General features: G+C 51.4%; 1 protein-coding gene across 2 annotated transcripts in view; it reads right to left on the minus strand.

Annotated features, from left to right (window-relative positions):
• Positions 1 to 20,799, minus strand: part of HOMER1 (homer scaffold protein 1) — a 72,280-nt gene extending 51,481 nt beyond the window's left edge. The window contains exon 1 of one of the 2 annotated variants that reach the window (XM_040985964.1): positions 20,613 to 20,799. In XM_040985964.1, the coding sequence (XP_040841898.1) occupies positions 20,613 to 20,617 (5 nt within the window). In that variant the 5' untranslated portion in view covers positions 20,618 to 20,799. The remainder of the gene's footprint in view (positions 1 to 20,612) is intronic. The other variant, XM_040985965.1, reaches the window with a different exon arrangement.
• Between the last annotated feature and the right edge of the window lie 2,746 nt (positions 20,800 to 23,545).

Raw genomic sequence — 23,545 nt, forward strand, 5'->3', positions numbered from 1 at the left:
AGGGGATCATATTTGAAGATTTCCAAAGAACTACAGAAAGTCTTAAAGCGCTTGAACTCAACTGATTTAAGATACTGAGTGTGTTTTTGTTATCTTTGAGGGACAACGAAAGGGAAGCAAGGGAGAGGCAAGAGTCTAGACACAGCCAGCAAGAGGAGTGGGGAGTGCTGAGGGCATATCCAGCTCTGACATGCTACCTGGAACCTGGTTCCTGAGTGTGAAATAACAAGACCACAGCTAAAACCAAAAGAACAAAGGCACGGAAAGCCAAGGACAAGCCTTGAGCGAGACCCCTTGTGGTGGCAATCGTACCTGCTGACAAGCAGAAGTTCAGGTGCTGGGACTTCTTAAAAAGAACTGTCCTGTACAAGTTACAGATGCAGATCCTAATTCTACAAGACCAGGGAACCGGCTACCATCTCTCTCTCCCCTTCATACAGACACACTCCAAGAAAATCCACACTGTCTAACCTATGTTGATGCTGCCCAGCACTGACTGCATTATAACATCAAGCTGTGTAACCCTACTGCAGTGCTGCGTGTCTCAGCAGCCAGCTGCTTATGCACAGACTATTCTTCCATTTTAAAAAAAGATGATTACATGGAGGAAAGCAAGGAATATTCTACTCATGGCTACCCAACACAGGACATACTGTGAGAACTCCACCTAGTGACAAACCAAACACACAGCAGGAGCCTACCCAACATACACAACACTGTAGAAAAACATGACTACAGCAAAAATCTACAACTTAAAATCAGCAACTATAAAAAAACCTCTTCTGAAAGAATTCTTTTAAAAAGGCTTCTACTGATTTCCTTGAGTTTTCTAACTGGCTAGTTGCGCACTAAAGTGGAGTACTTGTTTTAAAATCAGTATATTCTGATTAACCATAAGAAATACTTTCATGACATCAAGTTGATACATTTGAACAAAATGTCATATTAAGCATATCTATATGAGAATGATTATTAAATTATAAGCATACATTTAAACAGAATCAACACTGTTTATCTTCCTTACACAGTCTCACAATTAGAGTATTTTTAATCAACCTCATTCCAGTAGACTATGGCACCAAATATTTTTTAAAGATTCAGAGAGAAAGTGGAAAAAATACACCATCCCCTTGCGTGTTCCCTGAATGCCTATAAAAGCCAAGGTCTGGGGTAGGCTCAAGCCAGGTCCCACATGTGCATGATGGCAGCCCCAGTACTTGGGCCATCTCCTGCCACCTTCCCAGGCACAGCTGCAGGAAGCAGGAGAGGAAGCAGAGCACTTCAACAGATGCATTCAAAAGGCCATGCAATGTGAAGAGCAGGCAAACCCACTGAATACACTAACATATATTTAACATTTTCAGGATTCAAAACTGTGGTTTGTAATTTATTCAATAACAGCCAGGTGACACTGTTTCTGTCCCTTCTATGCATTTTTAAATATTTTGTTTTGTTTTTAGTTGAAAGGCAGAGTTACAGAGAGGAGGAGAGGCAGAGATCTTCCGTCCATTGGTTCACCCCAAAAATGATGACAACAGCCAGTGCTGAGCTGAGTGAAAGCTAGGAGTTTCTTCCATGTCTCCTATGCGGGTACAGGGTCCCAAGCACGTGGGCCATCCTCCATTGCTTTCCCAGGTCATAGTACGGAGCTGGATTAGAACAGGATCAGCTGGGATGGGAACCGGTGTCTGTGTGGGATGTCAGGGCCACGAACAGATGCTTCACATATTATGTTAAGGCACTGTCCTTCTCCCCACAGCTTCCACACATTTAAAAGCCCATCAGTCTCAGATAAACTATGGGAATAAATACACACACACACACACACACATCAAGGGTTGTGTCGGATACATTCATGGTTACAGTACTAGATTTTCAATTTTGTTAGACTTCATATTTTTTTTTCTTTCAGCAGGAACTGTGTTAAATTCAGCTAAATTCCAGTAAGAGATAGGATACATCAAGGAGGGCTCGGAGTGGTGGCCTAGCAGCTAAAGTCCTTGAATGTGCCAGTTCAAATTCCAGCAGCCCTGCTTCCAACTAGCTCCCTGTTTGTGGCCTGGGAGAGCAACAGAGGACAGTCCAAAGCCTTGGGACCCTGCACCCACGTGGGAGACCGGGAAGAGCCTACTGGCTCCTTGCTTCAGATCAGCTCAGCTCCAACCACTGCAGCCACTTAATGAACCAGCAGATGAAAAATCTTTCTCTATTTCCTTCTCTGTATATCTGCCTTTCCAACTAAAGCAAAAATAAAAATAAATTGTTTTTACTTGAGAATAATTCAGTGACCAACTAACAAACATAAATCTTTGTTACTTCATGCTAACAAAATACATTTTACTTCCTCACTGCCTCTGAAACAGCCATTGTAGCTATAAAAGCATTGATATCTCCACACAAACATTCCACAGTGTTCCACGTCTTTCATGAGGTCTCTCTGGACATTGACCATTTAAACTCTTCTCATGCTGATAAAAATCAGAGCTCTCAAATACCAAACCTTACTTACTCCAGAACTTAGTAGTAGCAGGAAATTCCCCAGAGTCCTGAGTTTAGGACAGGGTTCAAAATTTGGAGGACACAGGCAAGTAGCATTTACAAGTGTCAGACAGGAGGAGCTGAGCGGGGAGAGCTGCACAGCAGTGCCCTTTACAAACCCCGGGCAGATCCATCAGCGTGCACACAGCAGAGAACAATCCAACCCCAGGGAGGAGCCCTCAGAAAGAGCAGGCAGTCTAATTCCTGGGACTCACACAAAGCGAGGAACAGTTCACATCCGCCCACCCAAAAGCGAGCACACGCAACGCCGGTCAAGCAGCCAGAAAGGCATTTTCTCAGTAATGAGCTAAAATTAGCTATTCAGTAGAACACAGCTCTGGTCCTACACACAGGGTTCAAAAGCAAGCCTTGAAAAAAAAAGTTCATACTGTTCAAATAACTTGCCCAAGTTCCAAGACAAAGCTCAAAGTACTCAGCATCAATCAGGTAAAATTCTAAAGCCTAACATGTTCAATACATAAGCAACGCAGAACCAATCCATAATGAACAGAAAAATTAATCACAAGAAACATACTCAGAAATGACAAAGATAGACTAGCAGATAAAGACCTGGTGCAGTACCCTAGCGGCTAAAGTCCTTGCACGCGCCGGGATCCCATATGGGCCCCAGTTCTCATCCTGACAGCACTGCTTCCCATCCAGCTCCCTACTTGTTGCGTGGGAAAGCAGTTGAGGACAGTCCAAAGCTTTGGGACCCTGCACCCGTGTGGGAGACCAGGAAGAAGCTCCTGGCTTGAGATCAGCATAGCTCCAGCCGTTGTAGTCACTTGGGGAGTGAATCAGTGGATGGATGATCTTCCCCTCTCTCTTTCTCCCTATAAATATGACTTTTCAATTAAAATAAATAAATCTAAAAAGTAAACCATTCCAGGCCAGTACTGTGGCCAAACAGGTAAAGCCACCGTATGTGGAGCCAGCTTACCATGTGGGCGCCCTTTTCAGTCCCAGCTGCTCCACTTATGGCCCAACTCTACTAATGTGCCCGAGAAAGCAGCAGAAGGCTGAAGTGTTTAGGCTCCTGCACCATACAGGAGAACTTCAGAGCAGCCCATCTCTAGCTACGGAAGCCATCTGGGAAGTAAACCCCAGATGGAAGACTTGCTCTGTGTCCCTGCCTCTTAGGGAGGGAGGGAAGAAATATCAAACTATTTTAAATAAACATACGTTAGCTGACAAAAGCCTGGACACACATACTTTGCCTACATAAATCCAAAGGCCCTCCCCCACCCTCAGAACAGGCCATGTGTGCTGTTCACACCTGTGTCGCCACACCCTGCAGGTTGTACGCAGTGAACACTGAATGAATGGAATCCTTTAAATTCATTGGAACTTCTATTTCATGTTACATGATTCCCGGGCAACGATGATGGCATTCCTCAAAGTTGTTTATTTTTAGCTGTCTTTTGTCTCAGCCTTTCAACAGCGTTTTTCCTTGCCTTCCCATGTTCCCAACTCACTTCTGCACAAATGCACTAACCAGTGTCAAGACTTGGCGATGTGGCTGGCTCTTCTCGAGTAAGTCACTGCAAGCACAGGGTATTTCTGAATTGTTATGCTTCCTTCTTAACATAAAGTTTTGGTTTTTAAATTAATATACTTTTGAAAGGTTAAATACATACACACATGTGTACACATACACACATAAATATATGTGTGTATATTCCAGACACTGGCTCCCTCTGAAAGGACTGCAGCAGCCTCAGGTAACTGAATCCCAGCCTGCTGCCTCCAGGGTGCATCCAGGCAGAAGGGGGAATCAGGCTAAAGTGGGAATACACACCCAGAAATACCAAGGTGGGGAGTGGGTGTCCCACATGGAATCTTAACTCCTGTACCAAATGCCCCCCCCAACATAAACATTTTCAGGATCAGATTGAATTTTCTTGCCATGAACTATGACAGATAATTAGAAATGATGACAATAAGGCTACATCTCCTGAAACATGTCTGGGACGTGTCCGTAACCTTGGGTTCTCAGAAGACCTTGGGGTTATGCAAAGTCCCAGGAATGTGACAGTGCTTATCACAAGCAACTATCCCACTCCAGAATGAGATCCTGCTTTTTACAGCTTAAATAGTAAGCTGATTGCCCCAAACTGGATTCTGTACATGGAAACGGAAGGATCCATTTTGTTGGTTTAGTTGTTCGCCCCAGACAGAATGCAGCTCTTACAGACTCGATAGCTTAAACTAACAGTGTCTGTTTCACACCGCTGCACTTGATGTAAGCTTGGTTGACTGAATGATTTGTATCCTGTGCCAATGCTCGTTTAGTTAACTGGATGGTCACTGCTTCAAAACCCCTGAACAGGCCTGATGCCACAGCCTAGTGGCTGAAATTCTCACCTTGCATGCAACGGGATCCCATATGGACACTGGTTCGTATCCCGGCAGCCCTGCTTCCCATCCAGCTCCCTGCTGTGGCCTGGGAAAGCAGTCGAGAATGGCCCAAAGCCTTGGGACCCTGCACCCGCGTGGGAGACCTGGAAGAAGCTCCTGGCTCCCGGCTTCAGACTAGCGCAGCACTGGCCGTTGCGGTCACTTGGGGAGTGAATCATCGGAAGGAAGATCTTCCTCTCCATTTCTCCTCCTCTCTGTATATCTGACTTTGTAATAAAAAATAATACATCCTTAAAAAATAAACCCTGAACATGGCTGATCCAGGCTGCTGCCCTCCTCCACATGTGGTGGAATAGGACAGCTCAACTCCCGAGCTTCTGAGGGTCTCCGACTCATTTTTGAGATAGATTTGCTCAACTCGCAACAGGACAGATAGGAATACAAAAGATTTTTCAGTTTCGGTTTTCAAAATAATGGGAAGACATGGCTGGGATTCTGGCAGAGCTGACAAAATCACTGCCTGTAACCCTGGCATCACATGTCTGTACTCACCTGTGTCCTAGCTCCCAGATGATGGCCTGGGAAAGATGCAGGCCACCGTGGGGCAGCCCATTAGAGCCACATCAGCAATGATGGCATCTCATATGGGTGCCGTTTAAAGCCTAGGCTGCTATATTTCCAATCCAGCTCCTTGCTAATATGTTTGGGAAAGCAGCGGAAAATGGCCCAGCCAGTCCCAGTCTCTGTGGCCATTTGGGAAGCAAAAAAAACCACAATTATTTTGAAAGCATTAATTCCATTTCATAAGTAAGACCAAAGAATTTCAGAGCCCTGGGACCTGCTGGAGCTGTGCTCTCCTGAGAGGCTTGCTCTTCCAGGAGTCAGGCTCGTCTCCAGCCCTCCTCGCTCCCTCGCTGCCTGCACTGTAGCAGCTCAGTTTCCACCCTAGGCCGCTCCGCTGCACACACTGATGTCTGGTGGACACCTCTCGTCTCATCTGATGCCCCTTCTTGGCTGCTGTGCACTGTTCTCACCTGACATCTCTCTCAGCTCATTTTCCTGCCTCTTCAATGAGTATCTGGAGATGCCTGATCCGTTCTTTTCTATAAATACCCTAAGTGAGCTCACCTACACTCAGTTTCCACCCATACTTAGGAATTCTGATGATTCCCAAGGTCCTATCCCCAGTCCAGGTCTCTCTTCCTGAACTGACACCAGGAAGCCCAACGAAGGCATTCCTGCAGAGGCAACTGTGAACACATCCAGTCTCATCCAGCTGCAAAGTTGCTTCTCCCCTCCTGTTAACACCTCCTCAACTGAGGCCTGACCAAGCCCATCTCTCCTCCCTGCCCCCTACGACAGGGCCTCTTCAATCTCTTCCACCCAGAGCTTGTTTCAGTCTCCTTTAATTAAAGTCATTATTCTTGAATAAGCTGCTACATTAAGCTATTGTGCAATTAAACCTGAGTGTTTCCAAGACCCCTCTCCCACATGTCCACACACACACACACACACACACACACACACACACACACACACACACACGGATGCATGCCACCCCCTTCCCCAAGTCCAGCATTTATTTCATTCTGCAGACTGAACAGTTAATCTAAAATGCAGGCAGAATAACTAGCAGCAAAAAGTGCCCCACTGCTCACCCTTCTGAAGAAAAGGATGCTTGTTTTTTCATTTCCACACAAACAGATCATACAACAATAGGTACAACTGAATTAGATACATACACACATACAGGATAGATTATTTGTACACACAGTGAAGGAAGGGTACATGGATTTCTGATGTGAAGATCATGTCAAAAACACAGGCCACTAACCTAGAGGAAAAGCACCCTCCTCATAAGGCGACAGGTCCATCTGGCTTCCCGCTGGTTTTCCAGTCACATGTTCCTTTCTCTGCCTTCTGCTCCCCTTAAAGCTCAAGGCACACTCGGCTGGCTTGGTGAAGCTTTGTCTGGCCCCCTTCTCCAGTGCTCGAGCACAATGCACACAGCTCTTGCAGCACTTGGATCACAGCACTGTAGTTCCTTGTTTACATGCCTGCCTACTCCTCTTGTATCTACACTGCCCAGTATGACTCACAGCACAGAGTAGGTGCTCAAGAGGCACTGTCTGATGGGACACACTGTAGCAACACCTCATCTACCTGACATGGTGAGAAAGGATTGTGTTTTGCTGTCTCAGCTGACAATTTAAAGCCTCTAATTTTAAGATGTACTTACACCATGCACTGCATTTTCAGGTGTTGGGTACAAGGAGAGATTTTTAGAAAGCCAACACTTTATCATCCACCCAATTCCAATCAATTAATTGTCAACAATGTCAACATATCCTGAAAGATGTCTTACAAATTCCAAAGCTCAGAGCTCAGCAATCTGGTCAGATTAACTGCATATTTATCTTCCTTTCCTAAAACTCTATTAAAATGCAAGAGGAAAAGAAGGTATAAAAATATTAAACAACAGAGCACCACTAGCATGTAAGTACCCTGAATACAGTTTTAAAAGACAGAAAACAGGGCCCGACATAATAGCCTAGCAGCTAAAGTCCTAGCCTTGCACGCACCGGGATCCCATATGGTCACTGGTTCGTATCCCGGAAGCCCTGCTTCCCATCCGGCTCCCTGCTTGTGGCCTGGGAAAGCAGTCAGGGACGGCCCAAAGCCTTGGGACCCTGCACCCGCGTGGGAGACCCGGGAGAAGCTCCAGGCTCCGGATCAGCTCAGCTCCAGCCACTGCAGCCCCTTGGAGGGGCGGGTGTGAATTAAAAGGACAGAAGATCTTTCTCTGTCTCTCCTCCTCTCTGTATGTTTGACTTCCAATAAAAATACATAAACCTTTTAAAAAGAAAAAAAAAAAGATGGAAAACAGAAGTGTCATACCTGTCTTGGCAAAACCTTCAACTACAAAGATCCTATGGAGAGGGGGCTAAGAGGGCAACTTTGTCAGGATGTGGGGCAGAGGCATGGGGGGGGGTGAGGGATGGGACTGCCACCAGGAGGCTGAGGAGTTTCAGTGACAGCACAGCAGGACAGACAGCCCTCACCTCCACTGCAGCACCTGCCTAGCCCCAGCAGCCACTCACTGACCTCTCCACACAGCTGAAGACAGGGCAGTGGGGCCCAAACAGCACAGGGGGAGCAAGGCTGCCAGGGCACCTCACCCCTCCACACGCTCCCACCGTGTAAGACACAGATCGCACACACCGAGAGTCTCCTCTTTGCCCACTTGGAGTGTCCAACAGCAGATGCAAGATCTGTCTCTCCTCTCTTTGTAACTCTTCCTTTCAAATAATCTTTAAAGCAACAAAGCAACAGCAAAACCACACAATCAAAAACAAAACAAACAAACAAACAAGCAAAAGCAGTCCACCCCCATATAATCAAGAAACTTCAGGACAGCAGGGCCAAGAGGGAAAACTAACCCTTCCCAAGTATGTATGTGGGTTGGTGGGGGGGATCACACACATTCCAACAACACTGGCAAATAGAACACAATTGGTCAAGAGCCTTCATAACAGGGAGAGGAAATGATTTCCTGTCTATTTACCCATATTCAACTGGGGCTGGGGAAGAGGGAGAAGGAACACCTTCACACAGGCAATGTCCCAGACACTTAATTCCTTGCCCACTCTTTCCAGCAAACTATAGGAAAATGTATTCAAGCAAAACTAAGGGTTAAACCAAGAAAGAAAGCTTAGGGTTGAGGAAACGAGACAAAACACGGAGAGGCAGTGTGGGCTCCAGATGGTGTGCCTAGGAGCGGAAGGTCCTTTCTGGAGCAGTGCAGACACCCGTCCCATGGACACACAAGGGACGGCTGAGCATCAGGACACACCCAGAGGCATGTGCAGGACAGAAACCTGACCAGGACCGGCCTGAGATAACCACACCCAGGTGGTCACTTCCTGCACAGACAGCAGATGGTGGTGCTGGGCTATCACAAGAGATTAGGTCACAGATCAGCCAACTTCAAGCTAGTCAAGAGGGAGACTATCGTCAGTGGCTGGGCTGCATCCAAGTGTGAGTCCTATTTAAAAAGAGGCTCCTCTGCTGGCCTGAGGAGGCCTCTCTGAGTTGTATAACCACAAGAAAATGAATTCTGCCAACAGCCACATGAACTGTGAAGACGACGGCTTTCCAAGGCCAAGGTCCTGGATCCAGCTGCCACCCTACACCTGCCATGCAGGCCCTAAGACCCAGCTAACAGATGCCCTGACTTCCAAGCACAGAAACCCTGAAGTGCGGCCCTTTGTCATACAGAAAGAGAAAATTAATATTTATGACATGAAGACAAACTTTAGGATACCTAAGCTAAATAAATAACTTAAAAGAAAACCGTATTTCTTCCCAAGACAGAAAACATCGGAAGCCAAAGCAGAGTCAATTTTAATTAAAACAACACATTCAGAAATGTCAGAAAGCAAAACTAAGTCTGCACAGGAAACGTGCATAGCTGGATAAGTACTGCTTCAAGTGCTCAGGTTTAGAGACCAGTTTCAATAGTCTATCAAAAATGACCACATACTTGGCTCCATCAGGCTTTCTTTTCCTTCAATTCAAATGTAAGTTTTTGCACAAGAGAGAGACACAAAAGGAACTTCAGCAATCACTGGCTCTCCCATCTGGAGGTTTCATTTACAACAGCTGCAAAGGCATCAGAGAATCTGTTACAACAGCAGAGCTGCAGACCCTACTGAGACTTAATAAATCAAAAGTTGTGGGAGGAACAGGAAAAGCCAAGGGAAAAGAAACACGATGGGCTTGCGAGGTAGGCATGCTGCCGTCTGCGATGCTGGCCTCCCTCAGGAGCACCAGTTCAAGGCCTCATGGCTCCACTTTCAATCCATCTCCTTGCTAATGTGCCTAGGAAAGCAGCTGAAGATGGCCAAGGGTGGTCCCAGCACTCAAGCGAGAGACCTGGAAGAAGCTCCTGACTCCCGGCTCTGGTCTGGCTGAGCCCCTCTGCTGCGGCTTTGGGGAAGTGAACCAGTAGATGGAAGATGGCTCTCTCCCTCTCGGGGTAATTCCGCTTCAGTGCTGCTGCTGCAGATTCAGAACTACCAAAGTGATGTTGACTTCTGCCACTCTACACCTGGTCTCCCTTCTTCAGTGAAGGGGGCCTTTCGCACCTGTATCCAACCCAGATGAGTCATCACAGCCACTAACGTAGCAAGAGCTCAAGAACAAACACCTGAATACACAAAGGGACCCCAAACGTACACGCCATTAGCCAGGGCATGCTCTCACTGCCTGCAATCCCCTCCAAATCCCCCACTTCTACAGTAGATGAGCCCTAACCTGGCAAGCCCAGTGACAGTAGATTTGGGGATCTCTGAGCAAGAGAATTCCACACAGTTAACAGTTTTAAGGACGGGATAATACAACGCATCCCAATCTTAGAAAGGAGGGAACCGAGTAATTTATAGCTGTGTCATCAGGATCTGACCCCTCCTTGTGAGTCTTTACTTTCAAGCCCTGAAAACACGTGCCAAGAGAGTGTCTCATGCCTACTTGTCCGAGTCGAGATCCTCAGAAAAACAGATCCTCCCTTTTGGAGGTTCAATGCCTGGTAACAGCGGCAGTTAGCATGGACCGATAGTGATACTTACAGGTTAGTGCCTGTTAGTATTACCAGCAATACAACTTCAGAAAGCCTGCACCAGACATGCAGTAACATCGAATCAAATGCACTGCTTTTAGGTCTCAGGTGGAGAGACATAACAAAAGCATTGCAATGAGACACAGGTGCCACCACGGCGGCTCTGAGACCCACACCTTCAGAAGTCCACTGTGGCAAGTGTGGCTACCCTGCCAAGTGCAAGAGAGACTGAAACTGAGCGTTGAGGCTAAAAGTGAAACAGCGCTGGGACTGGCCACAGCAGGTGCCTCCTACTGTGCACTGCGGCTTCTGGCAGAGGTTCAGCAGAGGCACAACACCAGAGCCCATGAGGGCAGCCATGGCAGCAGTCAGCACGTCTTTAGAATCTCAACAATTAGCCAGGCAATCAATGTTCTGGCTTTAAACTTTAAAAACTGAGGCTGCTCAGTGGCTCAGAATGCTAATCCTCCACCTCTAGCATTGGCATCCCACACGGGCAGCAGTTCTTGTTCCAGCTGCTCCAATTCTGGTCCAGATCTGTGCTTATGCACTGGGAAAGCAGCAGAGGATGATCCAGGTCCTTGGGTCCCTGTATCCATGTGGAAGACCTGGAAGAAGCTCTTGGCTCCTGGCTTCAGATCTGCTCAGCTCTGGCTGTGGTAGACACATGGAGGAGTCAATCAGTGGATGAAGTAGATCTTTGTCTCTCCATCTCTTTCTCTGTAATTCTGACCTTCAAGTAAAAATAAACCTTTTAAAAATGAACTAAAAATAAATATAAACCATTGAGCAGACACTTATACTACAATTAAAATGTAGTTTTCCAGGGCCCAGTGCATTGGGATCACATACGGGCACTGGTTCATGTCCCAGCTGCTCCACTTCCCATCCAGCTCCCTGCTTGTGGCCTGGGAAAGCAGTGAGGGATGGTCCAAGACCTTAGGACCCTGGAGGAGGTTCCTGGCTCCTGGCTTTAGACAAGCCCAGTTTTGGCTGTTACAGCCATCTGCGGAGTGAACCAGTGGATGGAAGGTCTCCATCTCCCCTTTTCCCGGTAACTCTTTCAAAGAAAAAAAAAAAGACTTATGACATGCTTGAAACTCCTCTCCAAATCCACCTCTACCTGTGTAGAGCACGCATTCAGGACCCCTGAATGGGCACAACAAACGGGCACATTCGGAAGGACCCGGGTCTACACCGTGCTCTACCACGTCACAGTTCCAGAACTGCCCGTAAGTCACACCATCCCTTTGAACTCTGCCTCCCTCTCCATGAAATATGTCGGTCAGTAACATACAGAAGATACCTCCCATTGTTCTCCCAGGCAACAAGCAGGGAGCTGGACTGTAGGTGGGGCAGCTGAGACAATCCAGCACAACAGGTTCAGGCTTAACCTATTAGCCACAGTGCTGGCCCCACAATCTCACTCCTAAAACTCAGAGTTCTGAAACTTAATACGCTCACTGTAGAAAAACTAAAAGATTCAGAAAGACAAAAAAATGAAATTTCAGGGGCCCAGCGCGATGGCACAGTGGTTAAGGTCTTCGCCTTGCACGCCTGGGATCCCATATGGGTGCCAGTTCTAATCCCGGCAGCCCTGCTTCCCATCTAGCTCCCTGCTTGTGGCCCGGGAAAGCAGTCTAGGACGGCCCAAAGCCTTGGGACCCTGCACCCGCGTGGGAGACCCAGAAGAGACTCCTGGCTCCGGATTGGCTCAGCTCCAGCCGTTGTGCTCACTTGGGGAGTGAATCATTGGACAGAAGATCTTCCTCTCTGTATATCCGCCTTTCCAATAAAAATAATAAAATAAATCTTTAAAAAAAAAAAAAGAAAGAAACTTCAGGTCAGGATTGTGGAGCAGCAGGGTGGGCTACCACCAAGGACACTGGCCTACTGTAGCGTGGTGGCTCAGGTGGAGTCTCCCGCTGTGCCTGGGAGGTGCTCCCAGCACCGTAGTCCTCCTGCTGTGCCTGGGATGTGCTCCCAGCACTGTAGTCCTCCTGCTGTACCTGGAACCAGGAGCCCAGAACCTCCTCCAGGTCTCCCACGTGGCTGCAGGGTCCCAAGGCTTTGAGCGTCCTTGACTGCTTTCCCAGGCCACAAGTAGGCAGCTGGATGGGCAGCGGGGCTGCCCAGATTCGAACTGGCATCCAATGGGATCCCGCGTGTGCAAGGCAAGGACTTCAGCCACTAGGCTACCACGCCAGGTGCCAATTACACTCTTTCAAAGCTTTCTACACAACTGCAGAACCTGCTTTACAAAGGGGAAGTCCTAGTGAGCATCCGGCACACAGTGTATTCCGGTTTTTCGTGGACCAGTGCACCATCTGTATGAAGATTCTTGTGGCCAGCTTCTTACCATGAACAGTCTATAATCACACTTTGAACACACAAGACTATTCAACAGGCAAATGTTGCAAAATAAAAATAGAATTATCATTAATGTCTTCCCACCGGCACTCACACACCCACAGCAATAAACACAAATTTAACATTAGCAGGATACTAAATGAAAACAACAGGGAAGATAGGTAACGAATTCTACAAATGGTAAACTGTGTCAGGGAGAAGTCAGCAAATGCAATCCAGAACTAATTTTCTGAAAAATCAATAGAATCTCAAGAGTTGAAGGGTGACTTGGGAGTCTTCCCGTTTAGCTGAATACATCCAGATCCCCGGTGCTCCTGAGCAGACAGGCGGAGCCGGAACCCTCACTCTAATCACCTTGGGAGCCGGCAGGGGATGGAGCAGAAGCACATGAATGTTAATGCTAGAAGTCCAGAGACTCGTAACAAAATAAGACGGAAAACAGCAGTGTTTTACAAAACAAGCAACAGGACAGGGAAGTAAGCGCTAGGCTAAACACACTCAACCATGACAGTCTTCTCCAAGTCTAGAATGGGGCACATTCATCTCCCCTCCCAAGAAGGCAGACAGAAATTTCTAAATAGAAGTCTGATATGAGGATTTTAAGATAGTGATAGATTCATTTTAGATAATTTCTCAGAAGCCAATAAGTAGGGCCTATCAGTAGGGCCCAGCACAGTAGCCTAGCGGCTCAAGTCCTCGCCTAGCACACAGCAAGATCCCATATGGGTGCTGGTTCCTATCCCAGAGGCCCCACTTCCCATCCAGATTCCCTGCTAGTGGTTTGTGAAAGCAGTAGAGGATGGCCCAAAGCCTTGGGACCCTGCACCCACATGGGAGACCTAGAAGCAGCTCCTGGCTCCTGGCTTCAGATTGGCTTAGTTCCAGCCTTTACAACCACTTGGGAAGTGATCAGAAGACAGAAGATCTTCATTTCTCCTTCTTTCGGTAAATCTGCCTTTCCAAGAAAAATAAATAAATCTTAAGAAAAAAAAAGTCAACTGAACAAACTTAAAACAACTAGGGCAAAAAAAGTCCAACTCACCAAAAAAAAGTCTCATTCCAAATAGACCTCTTAAATTTCTTATAAATTTTTAAATAAAACAGAGGGACGATAATAACCACTTCAGTGAGACTGAGTGCCATGTGAAAGGATCCAACAACCAGGAAAAGCCTGAGCAAAGCGGCACATCCAGCTGAACGCACACCTAAACTGTCCCCTCCATCGCGCTCCAGGCCCGCTGCCCGCAGCCCAGGTCCCCCGGCTTTACTGTGCAGCGGTCTGCAGGAAGGCCAGCACACACTGCCCACGGAGACGCGTGTCAGAGCCACGGCTCCCAGCACACTGCTGTGCAAACTATCCCAGGGGAGAGAGGAACAAACACTCTCCTGAGGCAGAAATGTCAAGGGCACACCCTGCCGCAGCCCATGTGAGCGCCCGGGGACCAGCAGCCTGTCAGGTGAGGTAGCGCACCTGGGCTTCCTCAGGGCGGTGCTCAATTCTTACAAGCATTCCACCTTGAAGACTGCAGACCTACACTTGTCATGGCTTACGTCAAACCCCTTAATGTTTTAGCGAAGACTACTAAAAGCAAGACATCCACAGAGCAGTGCCATTTCTTTCTTCAAACCTAACATTAGGTGTTGAAGTGATTTTCAAAGCTACAGGATTTGCAAAGTCACACTGTACAATGAAAACAAAATATTGATTAGATGGCTGTTTCCTTGTGTAGAAGCAATTTTATTTTCTAATATAAAAGCAAATGTAACTTTCTGCTCTCCTTTAATAGCCTACTTTAGAAAGACATTTAAAATTATATTAGCTAACACAACCACCATGCTGGCTCCATGATCCATTAATTGAGAGACAAGGAGTGCAAGGAGGAAGAATAGACTCTTCATTCTCCCTAAAAAGTCACTAAGAAAGAGGGCCCTATAAAGTTAATTCTAAATTATATTTAGGGCCCAGCACGGTGGCGCAGTGGTTAAGGTCCTCGCCTTGCATGCCTGGGATCCCATATGGGCGCCAGTTCTAATCCCGGCTACCCCATTTCTCATCCAGCTCCCTGCTGTGGCCTGGGAAAGCAGTGGAGGACAGCCCAAAGCTTTGGGACACTGTACCCGTGTGGGGGGCCTGGAAGAGGCTCCTGGCTTCGGACTAGCATCGGCCGTTGTGCTCACTTGGGGAGTGAATCATTGGACGGAAGATCTTCCTCTCTGTCTCTCCTCTCTGTATATCCACCTTTCCAAATAAAATAATAAAAAAATAAATCTTAAATTATATTTACCAGAGACGTATACAGATTAAAAAAATGAATAAATAAAAAGGGCTGGTACCATGGCATAGCAGGCTAAGCTTCCACCTGCAGTGCCATACAGGTGCAGGTTCGTGTCCCAGCCTCTCCTCTTCTTTCCAGCTCCCTGTTATGGTCAAGGAAAGCAACAGAGGATGGTTCAAGTCCTCAGGCTCCTGTGCCCACATGGTAGATCAGGAGAAAGCTCCTGGCCTCAGATCTGCTCAGTTCCGGCCATTGTGGCCATTTAGGGAACGAGCCAGTGGGTGGAAGCTCGCGCACTCTCCCCTTCTCTACATAACTCCGTCCTTCTGGTAAAAATAAATCTTTAAAAAAATGAATAAAAGGCATGGGCCTACACAGTTGCCTAGTGGGTAAAGCTGCCACCTGTGATGCCAGCATGCCAAATGGGCATCGGATCATGTCCCTGCTGTCCCACTCCCAATGCAGCCCAGCTAATGGATGGCCTGAGAGCTCGGGAGACCCAGGTGAAGCTGGCGCCTGGCTTTGGCCCAGCCCAGTGCTGGCCACTGCAGCTCTCTGGGGAATGAACCAGCACATAAAAATTCTCTGTCTCTGCCTCTATCTGGGTAATTTTGCCTATTAGACAAGTAAATCTTAAAAAAAAAAAAAAAAAAAAAAAAAACTCAAATGAAGGGAAAAGGCAAGACACAAAAAGACAATTTTGATACAACGCCGTCACCCTCCAGACTGCTGCTCAACAGACAGCGTTATCAGCTTCATCTTCCACTCTCAGACTAGGATGAATGGCTATAAAATTTATACCTACTCTGGAAATGCCATGTAATAAGACTTTAACATTTTATCTCAACTTCTCCATGTGGGCTAATAACTGCATAAATACTCCTCATGTGGAGAGCCTTTTGAAATGAAGAAGCTTAATGAACGTGAAATCTTACAGTGCCTCAAAATCACTCAATTTTCCAAAAATGAACAGAGAAGTGGTTTTGATCTTCAGGAACCCCCTGCTCAGGTCTCACAAAGTGAGGGACACTGCTGATCCCGCCCCAGGTCAGAGGCTTCGCAGATGGGACTCAATTCTCCTTCTCTCTGCCCATTTAACTGGACTTTTAATAATAGTAATAAATAGGAGCCAGTGTCATGGTGTGGTGACGTAAGCCTCCACCTGCAGCACAAGCACCCCATATGGGTATCAGTTCATGTCCCGGCTGCTCCATTTCTGATCCAGTTCCACTCAAGTTCGGAACTCGAGAAGGGTGCATGGATGAGGAAAAAAATGGACCACTATGATTTCATGATCATAACAGACAATGCGGGAAAGCTGTCCACTTTATTTATACAGAAACAGTCAAACTCTGGCTCAGACTTTTTACGTCATGGTCAAGTGAGTGTTTCTAAGGATAATTCTGCCATTTGTTTCACCTTAAAGCAGGATGTTATCCATCTTGACCCTGTGGTCAGGAAGTTCTCAATAGATGGTGCATATCAATCAGAAACACATTCCTACTACAATCCCCATTCTACAACTTAATCTTGAATCAGTTAAGGAAGGAAATGCATCACAGAAGGGAGGACCTAAAAGATCAAGGAAAAGAGGGAAAGAATAGATTCCTACTACACCTAGGGGCTTAACACCCTTGATTAGCATATGGTCAATGGGGGCAGCTGAGACAGCAACAATAAAAGGCCCTTCTGCTAAAAGGATATCAGCAACATCAACTTCCAAGTTCACCTTGGTCATAAACATTAACCCCGCAGAGACAGAGGCAGACAATGCCTAAACAGATTACAGAATCCTCAGCGGGGTGAAGCTGCATTCGTGTGCTAGTAGAGACATCCACGGGGGCCCTGCCACGCAGCGGGAAATTCCTTGCAGCCCTGCCTGCAATGGAACAATATTCTACACACCTTCACGTCTGCCACACCCACACCATAGTCCCCAGCACAGCTTCCTGCTTGTGGCCTGGAAAAGCAGTGCAGGACTGCCCAAAGTTTTGAGACCCTGCATCCACGTGGGAGACGCAGAGGAAGCTCCTGGTTCCTGGCTTCAGCTCAGCTCTGGCCTCTGCATCTGAGGAGTGAACCAGCAGATGGAAGATCTGTTCCATTCTCTCTGTAAAGTCTGCCTTTCTAACAAAAAACTAAACAAATCTTTTTTTAAAAAATAGAATAGAAGAAACCAGCAGGATAGAGTGCATCACACAAATCAAGGGCATTGTCTGATCACATTTTATCAGTTTATGAGCAGGCATGGGCCTGGTCACAATGTAAAATTGCGACCCTTGCCCACAGATCGCAGTTGGAGGAGCCCTGAAACACACAGCATAAGCCAAAGTCTTCCATGTGGACAGCAAGGCTCTCTCACCTGGCTCCTCCCTAAGCCTCCAGAGCTGTGTCCTGCACAGGGAGTCCCTCATCCCAGTGCTGCCAGGGGCTGTCCCTCTGCCCCAGGGCCCCCTCCACGGCCACAGGTTCCCCTCCAGCCAATCCATCCCCAGGTACAGCCAATCACCTCCTCCACCCCGCCTTCCCTCTGCCTCACAGCCACACACAAACCCGCTGAGAGCCCCAGTGCCCTGCTGGCCTCCTGCGGCCTCGGTGTGTGCTTCCCAGTACCAAGCTCTGAGCACAGTGTTCCAAGTTGGTCAAATGAGGAAACAGTGAAGGATGTGTGATGAGATGGTTGCCTTTGCAGGCCTGGGTCCAGATCCCCCTCCTAGCTGCTACAATCCTTAGACAGCACCACACGGCCTCCTGTCTTTCACCCCAGTTTGCAATACTGCAGTCCGCACTTCATACTTGAGTAAGTGATCCAGAGAAGGTGGGCTTGGAGGGTCCCACAGGCAGGTGAGTCCAATCAGAAACAGCGTCCTGAGGAGGCCCCAGCAGGGGGAACCCACTAGCTCTCCATGGTGGGGAGAGGCATGGAGGACCTTCTCTGCTCCGTTGCTCCTGGCACCAGGCTGCCAACAGGAACTCAATGGAAACAGAAGCAGCATGAAGTAATTGCCTCAAGTGACTGGATTGCTGGTGCCTACTCCCGCCCTGGTTCTGAAATAGCTACTGACTCACGCCTCCCATTAGGAGATGCAACCTGGGGGTGGGGAGGTCAGATCTCAGCCCCCCCCCCCCCACGGGAGGCTTTGAAGCTTTTCCAGGACTCCACCTCACACACAGGAATGCTGTAATTCCTAGGGCTCTCACACACCTACGTTACAGTCCCCGCAAGTCAATGTTCAGGCATCGTCCAAGACACTTTGATAGGCTCTGCCAACTGTCAGTTTCAGCTGTTCTCTTCCATTTCCACACAGTACAGAAACTACCACTGCAAGAGCCGTTGGCTTTCTTCTGCCTAATCATCCATTTTATTCAGAAATGTCTTTGCTTAGCCTGTGCCCTTCTAGGCTTTCAATCACGTCCACAATGAAGCCAAAGCTGACTCGGTCCTGTAACCCAGGTATGTGCAGATGAAACTCGTCACACACCCTGCTGAACTGTACCGGCCGATAAGGGGACTGAGGGCGGTGGGCAGCACGTGAAAGCCTTTCCCCTCCTCCGACACACGGCCCCAGCAGCTTGGCTCATTGGGCCAACAGAACTGTGGGCACCTGCGGGCATGCGACCTGGCTTCAACGCCTCTGCTGCCTGCTCCCCTCCCACCTCCAGCCGCTCTCCCCTCAGCACCTCACATGAAACAGGATCAAGTCGCACTTCCCAGCCTCGACTTCCCCTCGCTCGTCACTCCTCACAAACCAAGTCTGTCCACGAGCTCCGTGCAGTTCCACTCAGCCGCGCCTCCCCTTCCTGCAGCTGCCTTCACAGCTCTAACGCCCGTCCTCTGGGGCCCGTCCCCTGGGGCCCGTCCTCTGGGGCCCTCGGCGACACGACGGCAGGGTGGCTTCCCGGCTGCAGACGGCAGTCTCCCCTCCCTCGCTCTCACCAGTCTGGAGAGAATGCAGTCCTCAGCACGGAAAACTGCTGCTTTTTCCCTCCTCCAACACGTTTTAAACAGAGCTGCTGATGCTCAAAGGAAGCCATATTTTAAAGGCTTTGAACAGTATTTTTCTCACTGAAAATCTGAACAATTCATGTAAAACAGCTTTCACATGCTATTTTTTTTTTCAGCTTAAGCATTTAAATTATTGGGAGGAGGGGAGCGAACCCTCCATCTTAAAGTTCTACTTTAAGAAACCACCTGGTAACCATTAAATTGGGGGAAAAGAATGAGAAAAAGAAATAGATTTTTACAGGTTGGACCATCTTGCAAAGGCCGCCTAGTAGACCCCTTCCTTCTGCAGACGAGGCAGGGCGTGTTCCCTCCCGAACCTGCCCACAGCAGCACCAGAAACAGAACGCTGCCTTCTTCCTCTTCACGCAGCCCACATCTCACCAGGACAATCTCATCTCTCACTGAGTCCTCAGGATGGACTCCTGCCACGGAGCTTCTCAATTGTCAAAGTTGCACAAGTTCACAAACTTCAAAGGTTAATTCCAACAAACCGGTGCCACTGAGCGGGGACGCTTCCCCCAGCGTGAGCGACAGCACCCACACCTCCCAGGGGATTAAGAACTTGAGTCCATTCCTTCACATCCAGCCCTCAGCTACACTTGAGAAGCTGGTCCAACCACACACACACTGGAAAATTCTGGAAGTTGCCCTTTGAGAAAAAGCACTGGCAATCTATCAAAGACTCCTTATTCTAAGGGTTTCCTGCTTGGATGAGGAGGTGCATAAGATTTCATCAGGCGAACATGTGAAGAAGTTAAGGAAAGGTCGGAAATGCAGGCAGGGTGGGCTCCGGGTGGGCAGGCAGGCAGGTGGGGTGGTCACACGCGGGGTGGGCTCCGGGTGGGCAGGCAGGCAGGTGGGGTGGGCACACGCGGGGTGGGCTCCGGGTGGGCAGGCAGGCAGGTGGGGTGGGCACACGCGGGGTGGGCACAGGCGGGGTGGGCTCCGGGTGGGCGGGCAGGCAGGCAGGTGGGGTGGGCACAGGCGGGGTGGGCTCCGGGTGGGCAGGCAGCCGCAGGAACAGCAGGTCTGAGCGTCAAAGCCAAAAAGGAAACTGAGCACAGAAGTTCGTGCCACCCAGAGCCCTTCCACAGCCCGTCTCTGCTCGGGCACCTCGGGCACCGGCACCGCAGAGCCCCCGATCCCCAGGTGTTAACGCTCCCCGACACCAACCCCACACGTGTCAGCGGGGCTCGTCCGGGGCGGGACAGAGGGCAGCGGGAGGGCACCAGCACCTGACCCTGCGGGCAGACGAGAGCAGCCCGGCCGGTGCCCAGCGAGCCTCGCACTCGCAGGGATCCCTTCGCGGCGACCTCGGAGAGTCACTCGACCAAAATAGCTGGCAAAGGTCAGCGCGCCGCTGCCCCGAGCCGGCCCGGCGAGTCCGGCACGCCGCCCGCCCACGCACAGGTGCACAGCCCGCAGGAGCCCAGGACATCCTTACCCCATGTTGCCAGCCCCAACTTGCGCCGAAGTTCCTGCTCGAGGCGGCGGGGTGGCCGGCGGGGGCTGTGCGGCCGAGGGCGGAGCTGCTCCGGTGCGCCCGCCGAGTCAGTCCTCGCCCGGAGACGCGGGGCGCTCCCGCGCGGCTGCACCTGCTCCTTGAGGTCCGGGCGCGGCGCGGAGACGGCGGCCTCTACTCGGCCCGGGCGGCCTCCATGTGCGGCGGGCGCGGCGGGCTCACCGGGTCCTCGGGGCCGCGCCGCCCATCGCGCTCCGGCCCGCACGCCCGGGAACGGCCTGCTCGGCGGCGCGGGGGCCGCGCTTCAAATGTCCCCGGGGCGGCTCCCGGCGCGGGGCGGGGGCGCTCGGGCAGGGGAGAGCTCCGCCCGCGCTAGGGGCAGCGGCGGCACGGCTGGCCTGCGCTCGCGCCGGGCACCGGTGCGCGGGGACGCCCGCTCCGAGGGCACAGCCGGCAGCGCGCGGCGTGCACGGCGCTCCACATCGGAATGTCTAATTCCTCCCCTCCGAGCGCGCGGGGCGGAGAGGCGGCGGGGAGGCGGGCGCGAAGGCTGGGCAGGACCGAGGCGCTCCCCCGGCGGGGCGCGGCGGGGCCATCTCCGGGCCGGCGGCGGGCTGGGAGCGGGGGGCGCCCGCGGCGGCGGGGGAGGGGGCCACCGCCCGCCCTCAGCCCCTCGCGGGCCCCCGCCGCCCGGCACGACGGGGCCCGGCTCGCGCCCGCCTCGGCATGCGCCCTCCCGTGCCGGCGGCGAGCGGCTGCCAGGCGCCCGGCGGATGAATGAACCGCGGCAGCCGGGAGCCGCACGCGGCGCCCCGAGGCCCTGCCTCCCCGCCCCCGGCCCGGGGCGGCCGAGGCTAACGCCGCGCTGGCGGCGAGCGCGGGGCTCGAGGCACGGGCAGCGCCGCCGCCGCCGCCCGGGCGCCCTCGGTCGCGCTCGCTCCGCCGCCTCGCCTCAAGGCTCCGGGGCACGCGGCGCCCGCCCGGCGGGCTGAGCAGGTCCGAGCCGCGCGGCCTCCGGCCCCGCCGCTGCCCACGAGCCGGCCCGCGGAGGGGCGAGGCGAGGCGGCCGCCGCTTTCCGGTCAGCGCCGCCGGCGTGAGGCGAGCGCGCCGGCCGCGCGGGCTGCGGGAGGGGGCGGGGAGGGCGCGCGGCGAGGGCGGCTCCGCACCCCGCCCGCGGGAGGGAGGGCCCGAGGAGGGGGCGGCGGCGGCGGAGCTCCGCCCGCGGGCCCTGTCAGCCGCGTCAGTCAGCCCGGTGAGCGGGCCTGGCGGCCTCGCTGAGGGCGGCCCTGTCAGTCCTGTCAGCCCTGTCAGCCCCGGCGGCCTCACTGAGGGCGGCCCCGTCAGCCCCGGCGGCCTCACTGAGGGCGGCCCCGTCAGCCCCGGCAGCCCCACTGAGGGCGGCCCAGCCGAGCCGGGGCGTCCTGCCGAACCCCTCCCCGCGCCTCGCGCCTAGTGGCCGGCGGCGGGCGCGCCGCGCGCTCCGCTCCTCGCCGCCACCCCGGCCTCCTCCGCGCGCCACCCCGGGTGCTCGCGCTGGGTCTCCATCCTCCCCGCGGGAGGACCTTTAAATAGCCACGTCAGCGCGCTCCCGGCCGCACGCGCGTCAGCCGCCGCTCGCGTCACCGGCTGCGGGGGATGATGTCACGCGGCCGGAAGTCCTGCTAAATTAGGGAAGGCGCAGGGGAGGAGGAGCGGGGCGAGCTGCCGGCGCCCACCTGCTCGGCTGCTCCTTAAAGGCCAGAGCACGGGCGAGCGAGCCGGTGCCGGAGGAGGCGCCCCGCGCGTGGGTCCGGGGGGCCGCGGCCCCTCAGCGCTGGGGCGGGCCAGGGCCGCTCTTGCCCGGCCCCTCGCGCCCTCGTGTGAGCGCGGGGCCGCCGGCGCGCCGTCGGGGAGGAAGGGTCGTGGAGGACGAGGGCCCGCGGCCCGTGCGGTGGAGCTTGGGCCACTCGGAAAATGTCCTCGTCCCCGCGGCAAGGTGCCGGTGGCTTAGCATTCCAGGCTGTGCAGGATCGAAGTGAGAAAGTCCGTTTCTTCACTTGCTTCACCGGCACAGGCACAGGTTGTTTAGTGCAGAGGTATTTGGTCAAGGTGCGTCTCCCTGTCCAGGTTACGTGATGGGCATCTTTCAAGTGGCGGGTCCCACCACGGTCGGAGCCCTCGTTACTGCGGGAGAATTTAGTTTGCGGGTAGGTTCAAACAATTAGCTGTACTTTTATTTAACTCCATTGTCGCGGTCCAAAGATAGATTTAACTATGTTCTCCCCAGTGCCGTTAGTTGCGCAAGTTCACCTATAAATTCAGTGACCACGTTTTCCCAGACACTGTGGAGCTTTAGACCAAAGTACTGGCACCTGAAGTGACCTGGGAAACCCTGGGTTTGGGATGAGCATCTCGCAGAAAGCTTTGTTAGGGAGGTTGTGGGTCAGAACCACTGCAGCTCAAATATCCAGCAAAGCTCTAGAGAACGTAGACTCTGTGTGTGTGAGAGCTTTTTAAAAATTCACCAATGGTTTCTCCTTTAAAAAAAAAAAAGATTTATTTATTTTTGTTTGAAAGGAGATTTACAGAAAGGTCTTGTATTGATGTAATCCCCACATGGCCTTAACAGCCAGAGCCGAGCCGATCCGAAGCCAGGAGCCTGGAGCTTCTTCCAGGTTTCCCATGCGGTGCACAGGCCCAAGGACGTGACCCATTCTGCAGTGCTTTTCTAGGCTGGATCAGACGTGGAACAGCCAGGCCATGAACTGATGTCCACGTGCTACGGCACCAGTGGAGTGTGACATTTTAATGCTAAGTTACTCACTTGGCTCCTAAGTGTGGAATATTGGGTTTGTGACTTTCTACATTTCTATTTTCTTCCTCACACGAGGAACTCAAGACTAAAAGGACACAAGCAAAAAAGTAAAAGCATTTG

The sequence above is a fragment of the Ochotona curzoniae genome, unplaced genomic scaffold (assembly GCF_017591425.1).
Source record: "Ochotona curzoniae isolate NIBS_2020 unplaced genomic scaffold, NIBS_Ocur_1.0 contig_4501, whole genome shotgun sequence".
NCBI classification, from domain to species: domain Eukaryota; kingdom Metazoa; phylum Chordata; class Mammalia; order Lagomorpha; family Ochotonidae; genus Ochotona; species Ochotona curzoniae.